Raw genomic sequence first — 17,812 nt, forward strand, 5'->3', positions numbered from 1 at the left:
GAACATTTCTAATATAGAAATTCTATGACTGTACAACACTAGGGGATTCCTTAGGAAGGGCACATGTATGTAGTATGTTTTTTATAATTTTGGTAATAGCTAGATATTTTGGCTGGATATAAAATCCTTATTTCACATTTTTCCTTATATTTCTTGGAAATGTTGCTCCATATTACCTTTCTTTGTATGCTCTTTTTGAGAAATCTAATGCCCTTTTAAAATTTTTTTGCCTGGAGGTCCTGAAGATTTTATCTTTGAGTTTATTGCTTCTGGTTTATTTCTCCCTGTTCCTAGTGAACCCTTTTAATATGTAAATACAGATTTTCTGGGAAAGCAGTTATAAATATTAGTTCTTAGGGTTGTGATTTTTTCCTTCAAGGAAACTAATAAAAATTGTTATTTTCTTGCCTTTCATTCCACTTCTTTCACTCCGATTCACTTGGGCTATTTTCTAGCTTTTCCTCAATGCCTTTGATTAAATATGAATCTATTCTCTAGAATCTCCTGTAATTTAGTCATTTTTGATAGGGTAGAAGAAAAAAGACAACCATGAGTTAAATTAGTTTGTTTCACTGGGTCCATTTCTACTCTTGGATTTAGTATTAAACATCCTCCATATTTGTTTGGAGTATGTTACAATTTTCTTTTGCTTTGTGGCTGCTAAAATGATCTGCTTTGCATATTTTGTATGAATAGGGTCTTTTTATATTCCTGGTAATGTCACATTTTGAAAGTGCCCTCTTTGGCATGGCTTCTTTAATGGAAAGGGATTAGGTAGGAGAAGCTAGTCCTCTTTTTCTTTAATTTCTGCACTATCCTTAATTTTCCCCTCTTATTTTCAATGGACATCATTCCTTCTCTGTATACAGTCATGCGTCCCTTAATGACAGGGATGTTAGGAGAAATGCATCATTAGTCTCTCATTGTGTACGAACATTCCACAAACCTCAATGTTATTGCAATCAAGAGACACAGTAAACATGATATACATGAGGTTGCTACCTGTGTAATATGGCTGTTTGCAGTAACTTTTTTTTTAAAAAAATAGTATAGTTGTAAAGTACATACATCTCCAACACAGTGATCTATTTATAAAGTATTACATACTGCTTATAATTTAGGTGCTATACATTGTATACATGGGCAGCACAATTGGTTTGGTATTAACACCACACATGTGAGTAATAGATGCCCTGCACTAAAATGTTCTGATGGTTATAACACTAAGTAATAGATGTTTTTTGGCCCCATTATAATCTTATGGAACCATAAGATTATATATAACATAATTTATTGAAACCCCTATTTTTAGAAACTTCAGTTGTTTCATTAAAAGATCTGTCTATAAATGCTGTTTGACAAAGTTTATTTCTCATTAATAAATGACATGCCCATTTTTAATATCTGATATATATATTTTAATGCAGTATAATGGTAAGCATTTCATATATACTATGAATGTCTTTTCACTGTCCTACTTGCAACTAGTTTTAAACTTAAATGTGAATACTAGGTATATAAAAAGGCTCATTAAATTTCAATGCTTTGCTTGTCACATGTGCCCAAAGCTCTTCTATGATAGTTTCTAAGGTTTAAGAATAATAATGAGCATGCTAGTATTGGAGACCCAATACTAAATTACCTTTTCTGCTTCACGTGTATCATCAAAGAGCCTTCTTTGCCTTCTAGCAGGAATTGGTTTAGCTGTTTCCCAGGCTTCTACCCACATATTGCTTGGAATTTTCATTCGGGCACTCAGCTCTCCTTTTAGAATCACATCACCTTTTTCATCAATCACCTCCTCTTCAACATAGTCCCGGGGTGAATACCATCTCACAAAATCTTCCAGAATACATCCTGGATTGGCTGCCTAAAATGAGGCAACAAATTCAGCAAAATCAACATTTACTGATAAGCTAGTGTGCAAAATCATACTTTCATGTACATACACACTGCTAAGCTTTAAACTGTCACTTTTAAGAGATTAGATGTTAAAGTGCCAAAGGCATTTTTTACTATCTTGATTTTATTGAAAAATCTTCATGTGAAGTGAAAATTTTATTAATCATATTCTGTTACCTAAGTAAATTTTGTAATACACAATGTGATCAAAATAAAAATATAAAAATTCTGCTCTTTTCCTCAATAAATTAATACTAGTGCTGCAATAAATATCACCTAACCTCAAACACATTCTATTCAGACATCAAATTCCTGTGACTTATATAACAAATTACTGTCATGTACTAGTAGAACACTAAGGATGTGCATGAAAACCAACATGAGAATGGTCTGAGCTAAATATGTAGAACAAAACTGTTGATTTTTCTCATTGGGCTCAATGGCTACCAGTCTGACAATTCCTACTACCTCAGGGGATGCCCCTGAAAATCAGAGGAAGGTCACCTAACTCAACAAAAACTCCTAAGGGCTATATCACGGTCCACAGCAGCAAAGAATTGCCGGGAGCTGTAGTGAGTCAAGATTATTTCATAATAGTGACTTAGGATTCCTGTACAAAGACTTGGATCTTAACCAGGCAACACTGTACCCATTTGATTGAATGGAGAGAACAAGATTAATAAGAAAATGATATTCAATTCCTCCATTAAAGATTAAGATATTTTACCCCAGAATGCTTCTTTCTGCATGTCCTTATTATGTCAAGCTGACTTACTACATAGCTACTAAAAGAGGGTGAAGGCTCACTTTAGCTATGACTTAGATATGTTCTAAAAGGGCCAGGCTCCAAAATAGGCCCTGGCCTTCTGGAACTATGAGGTGCCTTAGGCACATGTCAGTATTCATCTAACACTCTGAAGACTCTCCCAAGAACCCTAATACTAAGTCATTCCTATATGAAAATTTTTCCTTAAATATATTATGTGCTTTCCACATGGGGCACATTGATAGGTTGGCTATTTGTTTTTATCAGAAAATAGATTATATTTCAATGTTATAACAGATTTGCTGGTGCCCAGTTAGTCCAAAATAGTTTAATGAACCACAGTTTTGGTCATAAATGGTGCTAAAGGATCTGTACAGAATCTTACCATGAAGAACTAGTGTGTTTCGAGGGGGCAAAAACTCTTATGGTTCCAATGTAGAATCCCTTCCTATACTTGCCTCTGCAAGGACAGACGGAAAACAACTGCTGTGTAGGTTAGTATTTCCTGCTCTGTGCACAAACCCTCAGCCAGTTCCACCCACCCCCTTTTGAAATCCTGTACTGAGGATTGAACCCAGGGCCTCCAACATGCTAGACAAGCCAAGCATTCTACCACTGAGCTAACCCTAGACCTTTTTGACATAGGATCATGCTAAGTTGCCCAGGCTGGCCTTGAGATCCTCCTGCTTCAGTCTCCCAAGTAGCTAGGATTGCAGGTGTGTGCCATCATGCCTGGTCAATTACCTTCTTTTACCTTTCTGGTTTTCTATCTGCCCTGATAGCCAGCTGGCTTCTCTTTATCCATTGTATCAACCTTTTTTTTTTTTCCCCTCTTGGCAGAATAAAAGATTTTCTGAATCATTTTAGTCTCCAAGGAACACATACAGCTCTTAAGAGATGTTTATTGAAGTATTTTTTTTTCCTTTTAGTAAAGATGCAGAAGTAAAAGGCTCCCTTTTATTTTTACTTAAATCTGCTACCAGAGAAGAATAAAAGTGGCACAGCTATTCATGGTGTGTCTGTTTTAAAAGAAAAAGTATTTCAGACAAAAATCAAATTTGAGCTGGTCTGCACAGATATAGGACTGAACAAGGTGAGACACAGGCCATTACACGTTAAGAAGCAAAGTCCGGACCTGGGGTACAGTTTAGAATACAAGTAATAGCCCAGTGGGCTACCCATTTGTGGCCTTTTTATAAAATATAGATTCAGTATCTCTTATCTGAAACACCAGAAGTGTTTTGGTTTTTTTTTTTTTTTAAGATGGACAATACCTTTATTTTATTCCTTTATGTGGTGCTGAGGATTGAACCCAGTACCCCATGCATGGAAAGCAAGTACTTTACCACACAATTCCAGCCTCTATGTATTTTAAATAACTGCATTCCATTGTGTAAAATTTTTCACTTGTGGTGGACTTGCTTTCAAATAACAACTCAAAAAGTCCTTTATTCCTGGATTTTTATATTAGTAAGCTAAATGTCACTATGACCTGAATCCTATGTGTTCTATATACAGACCTCAGCTTAAAATATTCTTTTCCAGGTAGCAAATACATACTCATCTAAAATGTGGATTTCTCTGAGAAACCTTTCCTTACCCACTCAGCAGTCACCTTTTTGCCCTTGCCTCCTTTGAAAACTCATCATATAATCATTTACACATCTTCTCCCACAACCTCAGACTATAACTGAGGGTAAACACTATTTTCTTATCTAATCATAGTTTGAGGCACACAGTAAGCACTCAAAGATGTGTTGAGTGCAGTGACCTACACTGAATCCTAAGGGCTTCTTAAAAGCCTTGAATTAAATTGGCTGAATATACACAGAGGAAGAAAGCATCTCAATATACACAGAAATGATTCAATTCTCAACTTTCAACTATTAATAACAGGTTGGTTCTTTTTTTTAAACTTAAGAGACAAGTTTGACTATGTCCTTGGGGGAATGGAGGTAGGGTGTTATAACTATTAATGAAATCCAAACATTAAAAAAAAAAAACATTAGGCCTTCACACCACTTTGTAGAGTGACTTTCACAGTTTCAGCCCAGAATAGCTCAAAATAGACCCTAGAGCTTTGAAAGTCTGCCTCACCTTAAAAGACTCCATATCCGAGAGCAGACAGGCACTCTGCATGCGTGCTCTGAGGTGAGCCCCTTCTGCCGATGTACCTAATTTAGCTAAGACCTCAGATTGCTCTTCTAGCAGATCTTCTGTCATAGGTGCTGTTTCCTGTGAAGTATAAAAGGACAAAGCTCATGAACAGCCCTATTTAGACAAAGAAGAACTATAAAAATAGAATAAAGACAATTACTTCTGCCCTAGTAGTCACAAGACATGTATTTGAAAGAATTCAGAGAAACGCACAACATTTTTCAGAACCTACATAAAAAAGGTAAAAAGGATAAATATGACTTTCATGCCCCCACCCAAGATCACCAGGTTTCCCAAGACAAGTATTGAGAGCTAAAAGAGAAATCTGGGTCTATTGCATATTTTCATGACTATGATACAGAAATGAAGTTCTATTGATATTATATATGTCATCAACTAGTTGCAACAATGTTTTTAAGTAATAGAAAAATGGGAATAAATTGCTCTACAGTGATTCATCTCTGGTTATGGAATGTGAATTCTTATATTCACTATACAGCAAAGAAAATATCAAGTACCAAGCAAGAATATCACACTGATACTCAGGGTAATGGATAATCAGTAAGGACATGTGGCACAGTGTTAGAAGCCTGGGCTTCAGAGATAACATGCCCATCCCCAAATTCTAGCTCTGTGACCTTGGGTAATCCTCAACTTTTTGGAGACTGGGCTGTGAATAATAAAATCCTGGCACATGCTCAAACACTACCAATTAAAATACTTTCTCTTTGACAAAGGAGAAGTATGCTTATTAAAATACCTAATCTTTTTTAAAGGAAAAATACTTAGTTAAGTGTAGTGCTTAATCAGAAATCCATGTAATTTGTGAACTTAAGAACAGAAACAGTCATTCCTTCTATTAAGAAGGGGCTACTTTTAATAGCCCTATCTACAACCAGAAGGGATAAAGAGAATTAGCAGCACGCAGCATGGGGACTACACATTTTCATATACTACTTGTGAATATGTTCAAAGTTTTCTCATATACATGATTGAATGTGATCAATGAGGGGATCAGACTGAGTGTAGTGAAAAAGGCCTTGCTCAAGTTGCAAATTGAAGAGAGACTCATTCATGTGACAATGACTTTAAGAACTACTAAAGACTCCTCTTTTAGCTCTGTCTCTAGAATATTAGGTAAAATCTTTACTTTCCCAGCCATACATTTTAGGTTGATCTAAGTCTACATAAATGGAACACAGTAAAATATTTTTTTTTTTTAAATAAAGCAAGGACCTATATGAAGTCTAGTATTATCTTGGGCAGTGGGCAACTAATAGTCATGTTTGTCTAGAAAACAGAAAAAGAGGAAATACAAAATGACAAGGACATTATAAGAAAGAAAATTTAAAGGCTAGTATCTCTCATATATGGGTATAAAAATCCTTTTAAAAAAATAAAATTGAGCTTGGCATGGTGGGACACACCTGTAATCCCAGTGAGTCAGGAAGATCTCAAGGTCAGCCTCAGCAACTCAGAGAGGCCCCAAGCAACTTAAAAAAAAAAAAAAAAAAAAGTCCAGCTATATAAAAATGGGCAATGCCCAAGTGGGACTTCTTCCAGGGATGTAAGGATGTTTTAATCATCAAAAACCAATTACTGCAATTTGCATTAACAGCATAAAGGAGAACAGAATATGAGTACCTCAATATACAGAAAAAGTATTAGATAAAATGAAATACTTATTCATGAACTCTAAGCAAACTAGGAATATAACTTCTATAATATGAATTATCATACACTTTCCTTCTAAGGTTGGAAGTAAGAAAAAGATATCTAGTATTCAACCCTAATACTGGAAGTGCTAGCCAGTGTAAAAAGTACAAAGACTAGCAAATCAGAATTGAACTGTCTTCAAACACGATTTTATATGCAGAAAATCCCATATGCTGCTGAAACTACTAGAAATAATAAGGAAATGTAGAAAACTTGGTAGATAGATATCTGTCTCTCTCTCTGCCTACGTTTGTCTCTGTGCGTCTTCGCTGTCTCTCTCACTGTCTCTGTGTGTCACTCTCTGTGTCCATGTATATCTATATGTATATCAAGGAACAAAATTAGAAAATGAAAATTTTTTACTACTTATAACATTTAAGAAATTAAATGCTTGCAGTACATCTAATGAAAAGAATTTAAGACCTTTACAGTGGAAATAAAACATACTTTAGTAAGATCAAAGAGTATTTCAAGGCCTTAATATTGCTAAGATGTCAACTCTCTATAAATGGATCCATAAACTCAATGCAATAAGAAAATTTATGCTGGGATTTTGAAATGTACCTGTACAGGGAAACTGACATAAAAATACAAAATCTTTAATAGCCAATATAGTCTTGAAGAACAAAGGAGACTGATACTATCAGATAGAAAGGCCTATTATCAAGCTGCAATGATAATGATAGTTTTTCTGTGCTTGTGCTGATAATATACTAACGAAATATAATAGTCAAGAAACAGATGAACACATACAGTCACTTGACTTAAACAAAAACACCAGTAGCCACTCATTGGGAAAAGACAGATCTTTTCAATAATGGTGATGGAATAATTTAAAACAATCTTAACCTCTTCCTCATACCAATAGAGAGAAGTAACTTGAAGTGAATCAAACATAAATGAAATAGGGAAAACTATAAAGTTTCCAGAAGAAAACATGAGAGAATATTTTTAGGGTCTTGGGGTAGGTAAAGATTTAAATGGAACCCCAAAAGTACTCTACACACATGAAAAACACTGGCAGACCAGACTTCATTAAAATTAAGAACACCTATTCCAACAAAAAGCATCAAAAAAGTGAAAAGTAACAGACTATGAAGAAATATTTGTAATATAAATATCTAAGGACCCAGAACATATGAAGAATTCCTACAAAGGAATAAGGGGGAAAAAAAATCAATAAACGACTACACAAAAGCCTTGAGTGGGTACTATATCAAGAAGACATCTAAATAGGAAATAAGAACATGAAAAAATGTGTTCCATAGTAATATTCATCAGTGAAATGTAAAAACATGAAATACTATCTCATTCCCACCAGAAATACAAGATTAAAAAGATTTTAAATATCAAGTGTGCAGAAAAGAGTTAACAGCAAGCCTGAGACCGCTATCCTCGGAAAGGGCTTTTTGCAAAGTTGGCCCTTCACTACCATCTGGGAACTTGGATTTTGGGAGGGTCCCCACCATTCTCAGAACTTATAAAAGTGGCTTACTATACCTACATGATTTGTGCAAACAAGATGGTTCATGTCTTTCTTCCTAGAGTCTTGAATTTTGGTATGTACTAACCAAAAGGTCCTTAAGTGACCAGCTCCTGTCCACTGTATCTCTAAAAGCTTCTCTGGTAGACAACATCTCATATACATAGTCACAGCTCATTGCTGGAGGAAATAAGCACATCTATGTGACTACATGGCCAAAAGATTCTTGGAAGCTTGTGCTTGGATTTCCTCCAATTTTCATCTCATGTGCCTTTTCCCTTTGCTAATTGTGCTTTGCATCCTTTTGTTGTAGTCAATGATAGCCATGACTACATGCTGAGCCCTATGAGTCCCCCCAGCAAATTGCACCATGGGTACGCCTTTTTAAAGAATTTGGTAACATATGTATCTATTTAACTAGCAACTTGGGATTGTTCTTACACCCTGACACATCAAGCAGGAAGGATATAGAATAACCACACTACTACACATTGTTGGTGGGGATATAAATTAATTCAGTCGCTTTAAGAGGCCGTTTAGAAATATTTACTAAAGCTAAAACATAATAGGTAATTCAGAAGAAAGGATGGCCAAAAAATACAGTGAAAGATATTTAGTTTTATTAAAAATCAGAGAAATAAAATTTAAAACCTTAGTATACTACTTTTGATCATCAATATTGGCCCAAACTTATTTTTTTTAAAAAATATGAGTCTAAGAATCTCATTACCTAATTTGCTACTAAATTCTCAAGGTCTAGAATCATGGTTGGTATACATATTTATGAAGGGAAAAAAGTGAGGAAGGAAAGTTGGGAAGGGAACAGGTGCTACATTACTCAAGTACACAATGGGTATATCTTTTTAAAGAACTTGGTAATTTGCATATCTATTTAACTAGCTATTCTATTTCTCAGTGGAATTTATATGTGAAAATATACAAAAATATACACAACATACAAAAACTACACAGTAACATTTTCAAATAACACACCGTGATCAAGAATGAAATCATTAAATAAACTATCACTCTTCTATGTCATGGAATATTATGTGGCAATTATAAAGTAATGAAATAGATCTATATGGAAAAATCTTCAAGACATGTTAAATAAAAATGTGCACACTAATGAACATGTTTAAAAACAATCCATAAAACTACACATCAATATGTAAACATATATGTACATGAATATATATAAAAATCAATAATAGCAGTTACTTTTATGGTTGGAAGTTGAATTGGTGGTGGCTTCCACTTTTTCTAGACTGAATGTTTCACAAAATTTATTTCACATATTACTTATACAAAAACAAACCAAGAGAAACTATTCTTCTTTCTTAGATGTTGCTATTCTACATCCTAATGGTATAAAATGGCTTCAAATTGCATGTTTGAACAATAAAAACTAGTTGTATAATTGAAGAACTGTTACTTTTATTTTTTCATGTTTTGGGGTTTTGTCTTTAAACACGTGAATACCCAATATTCAATTTAACATACTGCCTTATGCATGATAAGCTACTATCTATTTAAACTTCAAAACATTTTTCATTTTTAGAAATGGTAGACCTAAAAGCCTCCAGAAGATAATTTAGATTTCAAACCTTAATCTTTTAACAGACTTTTAAAAAAAATTCTCCTACCCAAAGCAATCATTCCCTTCTAGAATGAAGTTAAAAAATAACAACAAAGAGAAACTGGCAGAGCCAGCACATCCTACCTGAGTGACTGGAATGTAGAGAGGTTCTCCATTATGTAGCAGTGTAAGCCTGCCATGCTGATGGAGACGTCCTTCTGGCTTTAAATTTACCATTTCCTTAGGTCCTCCTTTCTTGCCACTCTCTTGTCCATTTCCCTTAAGTTCTTCAGTATCACTTAGGCACTCAAAAAATTCTTCATCACTATCACTCCAGGAATCCCAAGATTTCCCCACCTCTCCCTTTTCCTTATCTGTATCTTTACGATGGTCTGGCCCCAACAGGTCTGCAGCTTTTCCAACATCCCCTGGATATGTATTAGTTATATTATCAGAGGTCTTTTTCCCCTCATCACGTGCCTTCTTTCTTTCAATACAACAATTTAACATCTTAAGAAAACAGAAATAACATTTATAGTTGAATCAGTTACAGAAAAATTAAAATCTAACCACTGCTTGTATATTTCCTTTTTCATTCTCTACTTCTCAGGACCTTTTTGTGAACTGCACTGACTATAAGCAACCTATAGCAACATGATGAAAACAGCCTATGACCCACTATTTTATCAAGTATTAGAATAAACTCCAACTATACCAAGACCACATTTATATACTGCTATTGGGAAATCTTTACCTGTAGTTTCTGATGCAGTAAACAACATCTTAGATCTGGGGGTCCACCTGTTAACCTACCAAACAGTGAGAAAAGAAAGTTTAATTTCAGTAAAATTGCTTCAGATCTGCCTATTTTTATATTACCATAATTTTTAGCTATATTGATAAGAAGTCAAAACTAAATTTCTACAGGTAAGGAAACTAAGTTCCAGAAGGCGAGCACATATGAGTAAAAGATCAAATTTATTTTATACTCTTAATTCACAAATCACCAACAGCAAACTACTAATAGCTTTCAGGTTAATTAGAAACTTAAAATGAGAAAGTCTCTAAATCCACCCCTTGAAGTAATTAGCATACAGGGTTTTGCACCACATAAAGTAAATCAATCTGTGTAGTCAGTTCTCAAATACTATGGTGAATTCTCACTATAAAAGATCTCCATTTTGCCAATGCGATTCTAGATTCCCTCTAGCTCTAAACCACTAGGTTCTTGGCAATCAGCCAGAGATACTCCCTTATATTCAGTATGCCTCTGGATCTGTAATGAGTTCCAGAGTGAAACAGAAGCAAGAGAGAATCCAGCTAAATAGAGAATGACAGATGACTTAATAATTAACATTTTTGGATCAATCACCATTACATATCACATCACTATTCCTCTTCCCTAGCATGGATATCTGAGCACTAACTCACACACATACTAACTAAAATTAATTTGATTAAATGTCAATTTAAATTATAGGTAATGTTTGATGTCTGAACTTATAATGAACTTTAAAGATGTTTTCTATTCAGTAATAAATATGTTCATTATAGAAAACTTAGGAAATACAAAAGAAGTATGAAAAATAAATTAAAAACAATTTCATACCTGGGAAAACTACTAATAACATTTGGAAGTATTTCTTTCCAATCCTTTTTTTATAAACACATATCGGCATAATCAAATGCATTCTGTATATTTAATACTATACCTGATTACAAATATTATAATACTTTATTAAAGATTCTTTGGGGTTTTTTTTTGGGGGGGGCAGGTACTGGGGATTGAACTCAAAGGAACTTAACCACTGAGTCACATTCCCAGACCTATTTTTTATTTTATTTAGAGACATGGTCTCACTGAGTCACTTAGTGCCTTGCCACTGCTTTGAACTTGTGATCCTCCTGTCTCAGCCTCAAGTTGCTGGGATTACAAGTGTGAGCCCGGCAAAGATTCTTAAAGCAAAATTTGTAATGGATCAATAACTTTCTATTTTTCTGTTGTAGAGATAGAGGATTATTTATTCTTTTATATGTGGACATTTATGTTGTTTTGCTTTTTACCTATTATAAATGTGCTGCAGTAAACACCTATGAACATAAGTCATGTCCAAGTCTCTTACCATTTTTTCTGGGCAGATTTCCTAAAAGGAGAAAACTTAACAGTCAAAAGTCAAGTGTTGGCTAACAAGCAAAAAATGTACCAAACAACTAGAAACTGAAATTATTACCCTGGAATCAAAAAGTTGTTTTCCCATCTGAAGCGCATTTCAAGAACAAATTCCTGCCAGAGGTGTGCCACTCCTTTTAACCCTCCATGGTAGAAATTGATCATACAAAGACACAAAGCCAGTTTATAGGTTAAACTGTCAGATGGTGCAGATTTGAACTGATTGTAGAGATTCTAAATTTAACAAAATGGAAACAAAGCAAAACTTATTAACAACATACTTATGTGCATAATCAAAAAGTTAAGAGATTTTAATATTAAAATTAACTTTACAAAAACTAGTTTTATCAATATGTCTCATACATTACTGCCTACACTGTTCTTAAGCAGATAGATATTTACAAGATTTCTACTAAGATCCAAAAGTAAAGCTATAGTTTAAGTGAAGTTAAAATTACAGCTTTCATTTTCTGCTTTGGAATCTTTAAGATGCATTTCAAATTTCATGTGCTGTTCAAAAAATCTTTTAATTATAAAATGAGTACATACCTGTCAAAACAAAAACACAAAGTAGAACTGTATAAACTGAAAATATAAAAGGCTCTGTTTTTCCACTCTATGAAATCTACTTTTCAACAATAACTATTTAAATAGATGTAGAGATAGATCAAACTGTCATTTAAATGTTCTCATTTCTCAATTTCTCAGATAAGGAGAATATGAAAATTTTACTTCATTAGTTTCCATCTCACTGTCCAGTTTTGAAATATATACAAGAATCTGTTGTAAAACAAATTTAACAATTTCACAAAAACTCTAAAATGAGGGAAATCCTACAGTTAGGCACAGTATGTTTATGCTTTTTTTCACAATATTTCCTGAAATTCTTGCTACTCCAAATATGTATCTATGCCAATGTTCTACAGGAAACTCTGCTCTCCATTCAATTTCCCAAAGATGATTTTTAAAATAAAAAGATACTTAGGCTATCAAACTAGAAATATATCCAACCCCAGTTAATTCAATGCAGTTAAAATGTTTTAATATTGAACTCCAACTTACATAGTCTTCACTCTCTGATGGAAGATTACTGTTGTCTATTGAAGTAGTTCCATCTAATGTTTTTTCAGAAGCAGCATCTGGAAATAAGAACTGGGGCCAGGGGAAGGAGGGGATATAATTACATGAGACCATATTTCCCATTTTGTTGATTTTTTATAATTCATATAAATACTATCTGACTTTTCAGGGGCTTTGCTATTTAAAAATGGGAATGTTCTTATTGTACTGGTCACTTGGTTCTATGTTCTCAAAAATTTTTTATATTTTTCTACAATACACCAAATTTCCATGACTAGCCAACTTTAGCAATCAGGTATCTTTCCACAAAAATAACCACCTGATTCTGTGGGAAGGACAATGAAAAAGCAAAACATTTCACTGTGATTTCATACTTATCCAATGCTATTAAAAAATTTAGAAGTATTAATACTATTAAATGCAAACAAAACTATAAAAGAATTTAAAGATATCTATCTATTCATGAGGAAATATAGAATTATCCACAGGTTTTTATATGTGAGATAGTAAAGTATATTAAGTATATTAAAGACCTATAACTTTAATTTAGGAGATATCTGTAGAAAATGAAAAGCAGCCACAATTGTAATATCAATGTTATTTTTTCTTACATGGTTTCATGTGTATGTGTGTGTGTGTAAAAAAAAAAGGTAAATGGATGGAGTTAGAGAAGATAATGCTAAGTGAAGTTAGCCAATGCCAAAAATCCAAATGCTGAATGTTTTCTTTGATATAAGGAGGCTGATTCATAGTGGGATAGGGAGCGGGAACATGGGAGGAATAGACGAACTCTAGATAGGGCAGAGGAGTTGGAGGGGGAAGGAAAGGGGCATGGAGTTATTAATGATGGTGGAATGTGATGATCATTATTATCCAAAGTACAGGTAATGAAGACATGAATTGCTGTGAATATACTTTGTATACAACCAGAGATGTGAAAAATTGTGCTCTATATGTGTAATAATGCATTCCGCTGTCATATATACATAAAAAAGAAATATATACATAAAAAAGAAATAAACCAAGTATTAAAAAAATTCAGTGTATATGACATCTGAGTTTTATATTATAATTTGAATAAAATCTCTAAGAATATAATCTTCAGGAAGCCTTTTTGTTTTCACTCCTTTTATCAGAGTTCATTTTTAAAAACTGATACTCAACAGAATTTTGAAGATTTGAGGAACTACTAATGTGCTTAATGCCAATACTAGGCACACTTAAAACATTATCCTATTCTCATACCACTGTGAACTAAATATCACTGCCTATATTTTATAATGTACAAGAACTAAAAATTTGGCTAAAGAGTCTTGTTGAGGTAAATGGCAAGATGTTTACCAAGATTAACATGATGTTCCAAAGTCCGGTATTCTCAATACTTTTTAAAAGTTTTCCCCAAGATTATCTTAATGCACAAACTGCCAGAAGTATAATTATAATTTCAATAAGCATAGCTATAATTTATCTAAGAACTATGAAATGCCAGGCAGTCTAAGGTCCTTTAATTTTCATGACAATCTCGCAAGGTTTTGCTAGCCTTATTTGATATGAAGTAACTAAAGTGACTATTCCAAGTCATGCAGTAAGTCAGAATTAACCTCTATGTGGCTTCCAAGCTGAGCCCATTCCAACTGCAGTAGGAGACACCTTAGCCCTCTACCTTCCTTCAATCCTCACTATAAAGATTTCCCTAGACTGTTGTCAAAGTAGCCTTGCAAAAACACAGTTCTGATCATGCCAATCATCTGCTTAAAATAATAATAAAATATAAGATAAAGTGCAGCACTTCAGCATGGCAGGTTACCTGCTATCTCTCCAGCCTCATCCCTGATCACTCCCAAGGAAGCACTCTACAAAATACCAACTTTTGAACATGCTCTCAGGCCTCTGCTATTCCTCTGCTTTAAAAGCCTTCTTCAATTCTCTTCATAAAGCATTCCCTAATTCCCATTGCCCAGAGACAGAGATGAATCTTCTGTTATCTTGTCACTGCCCCTTTGCCTGACTTTTCACATACAACATGGGATTACAACCATTATTTGCTTTCTTTCTTCCCAATAATAAGTGATAATTCTCCAGGGACTTTGTTTTATTCATGTTACATTTCCAATCTAGTGCTTGCCACATAGAAGCGACTGAATATATAATGAATAAATGTTATACATAGAGACATATAAAAATAAGACATTTAGTTACCAAAAGAATAGTATTGAGGACATCATTGTTCAATGGTGACTCTTCTAAACCTCTGTGTTTTCGTATTTTCTTCTTTGCTGTGTGTACCATATTTGAAACTGATAATTTATGAATTGGAACTGGTGTTGGCTCTGTCAACTTTGACAATGCATGAGTTATATCAGCAATTTCTAAAAAGAGTAGAAATGCATACATTACCAACCTTAGCAGGTTAGAGCAATGAGTAAATTGGTCAGAGTATAGAATATTTTAACCATTCTTTATTCTAGCATTACATGGTCTCAGAATTATAATATTTTAGTCCACACAGCTTTGTATGGAAGCACAAGTGGAAAAAATGTCACACAATTTATTTCTCCCTAGAAGACTTAATATTTGAAACCCTGCTTTTCAAAACAGCTTATGTTTTTGGATGAAAAGAATTTATTAAATGCCCTAAATGTATTAAGAAGCTCTAGATATAGTCTAGAAAGAAATGACAGCTGTCTAGTCCATCAAAACTTACTTTTCCAACTTAATTCCAAATAAGAAAAACAGATGAAAAGCCAGAGAATGTGCCAAAAAAATAGGGCAAGATATCTGAAATTATGTTTTAAAAAGAAAAGTAGGTCACCTCGTCCTTCTTCCTCAAATGTGGATCGTCCAAGAATCTCATCAGTTGACTCCTTTCGACGACAAATTTTAAAAAATTCAGTGACAAAATCACCTATTTAGAAAAAAATGTTACTCATGTCTGACACTTAACTGAAAGAAACTAGTCATATAAATTAAAGTATATGTCTTCTCATAAAAGCTATTAACTAGAAAACTAGCTATTAACTAGGAAAGAAACCCGACTGTTTTCTTCCTGAAGAAAAAAAAAATTAATACTATTTCAAAAGTAGTCTTATTCTTCCTTCCTATCTCCTCACCAGGATACTGAAAAAAGTTTTTCCTTAGAATTACTTCTAGAATGAAAGGGGGAAAAAAAAAGTACCAAACAATATTAAGTACTTTCTATATGCTTCAATGAGACAAACAGTATCTATTATCTTAATTGTATAAGTACCAATATATGTATGTGTGGTACCAATATAATGTATGTGCGTAGTCTTCTTTGTATCCTATAAGAACTATGAATCCATTAAAAAATATACATTAAAAAGAAACTTTCAAAAAGATATGTTTCTAGCAAGGCATGGTGGTACATCCCTGTAATCCCACTGCCTTGGGAGGCTGAAGCAGGAATATCACAAATTTGAGGAGAGCCTCAGCAACTAAATGAGGCTCTAAACAATTTAGTGAGACCCTGACTCAAAATAGAAAATAAAAAAAGGGCTGGGGATGTGGTAAAGTGCCTCTGGGTTCAATCCCCAACGTCCCCAAACAATGATATTTCTAGAGGATTAAGAAATCACGTGGGATAAAAATATTTTCGCTTCTTTTGCATATTAATGATGTTTTATGTGTCCTTTATATAAGATGGTCCAAAGAGGTCAGAAAAATTTTAAAGAGCTGCAATGAGGTATGTTTACACCAAAAATTAAAGCTTAACAACAATCTTTAATACTAAAATAAGGTATATATCTAAGTTTAAGAATTTATCAACTAGGTCTGAATAAATCTAGAACATTTTCCAGACTTCTTCAGAAGGGTAGGAAAATTTTATTATCTAGTCATAAAAGTTACTTAAAAATGTAGGATGAAATCATGGAACAGTAATTTGAAATGAGAATACTTTGAATTCTAAGGTCTACTGTAATTATGCAAGTCAGTAGATGAGAAATAATAAAATATAAGGAAATAATTTAGTAAGTAAATTTAATAATAAAATTAATTCAATGATTAAACAATAGAAACCATTTATTGTACTGTTATATGACAGGCACTGTGTTACCTGGGATACACACACACACACGATCTCATTTGATTCTCCCAATAATCCTATGAAATGTGCATTTCTGTTCCCTATTTTATTGATGAGGCTACTGAGACTTAAAAAGATTAAAAAAGTTGGCCAAACTGGTGGGTCCAGGTTGTAAACCTGAGTCTATCTAACTCTGAAACTCTTCATTTCAACTCTAAGTCTCCAAACTCACCACGGGCAAGCAATTTTTTTCACTATTAGTGAAATGACAATTGCTAATTATCATCTGATGAACACCATATGATAAATGATAAAGAGCTCAAAAAAGAATGCTTTAGAGAAAAATGCATAACTGTCATAAATAAATAAATATTTAGTAATTCTATCAGTTGAATGGTAATATATAAGATAATATGTAGTTAAGGCAGCATGACCAAAAAGAAGACATAGAATATTTTTATGTGTACAAATATAAGGGAGAAACTCGGAAAGATACATGGATGAGCAAGGTTAAGAAGTCTTCACAAAAGAGATGCACCAATAAAAAGAGAAGGAATAGACAATTCCAGACATAGAACCTGAAGAGCAATTACTACTTTTCAAAATACCCAAACTTATTTTATTTCACTTAATTCTTCAAATAACCCCATGAGGTATAAAAGGTATATTTACAACTCTTTTCCTTTAAAAAAAATACAGATTTGTAGATGTGATACAATTCTATAAAATTGCAGGCTGTTATCAATGCCCTATCATCACACACCACAGGTCCAGAAGGATAACAAAAGACAAAAAGGGATTTACTAACTAGGAGATGCAGACTAAACCACAAAGAAAGGTAAGGAAATAATATGAAGGCATAAGAAAAATTAAAACAGTAATAAAGTAATGGAAAATTCTGAGGTATAGATGCA

General features: G+C 33.5%; 1 protein-coding gene across 1 annotated transcript in view; it reads right to left on the reverse strand.

Annotated features, from left to right (window-relative positions):
• Positions 1-17,812, reverse strand: part of Rab3gap1 (RAB3 GTPase activating protein catalytic subunit 1) — an 85,197-nt gene that overhangs the window by 13,277 nt on the left and 54,108 nt on the right. Inside the window, exons 12-19 of the mRNA XM_027936784.3 lie at positions 15,666-15,758; positions 15,053-15,222; positions 12,836-12,925; positions 11,835-12,007; positions 10,358-10,412; positions 9,748-10,113; positions 4,766-4,903; positions 1,643-1,870 (exon numbers count right to left, since the gene is read on the reverse strand). Of these exons, the coding sequence (XP_027792585.2) occupies positions 1,643-1,870; positions 4,766-4,903; positions 9,748-10,113; positions 10,358-10,412; positions 11,835-12,007; positions 12,836-12,925; positions 15,053-15,222; positions 15,666-15,758 (1,313 nt within the window). The remainder of the gene's footprint in view (positions 1-1,642; positions 1,871-4,765; positions 4,904-9,747; positions 10,114-10,357; positions 10,413-11,834; positions 12,008-12,835; positions 12,926-15,052; positions 15,223-15,665; positions 15,759-17,812) is intronic.

Source organism: Marmota flaviventris, chromosome 11 (genome assembly GCF_047511675.1).
Source record: "Marmota flaviventris isolate mMarFla1 chromosome 11, mMarFla1.hap1, whole genome shotgun sequence".
Classification (NCBI taxonomy): domain Eukaryota; kingdom Metazoa; phylum Chordata; class Mammalia; order Rodentia; family Sciuridae; genus Marmota; species Marmota flaviventris.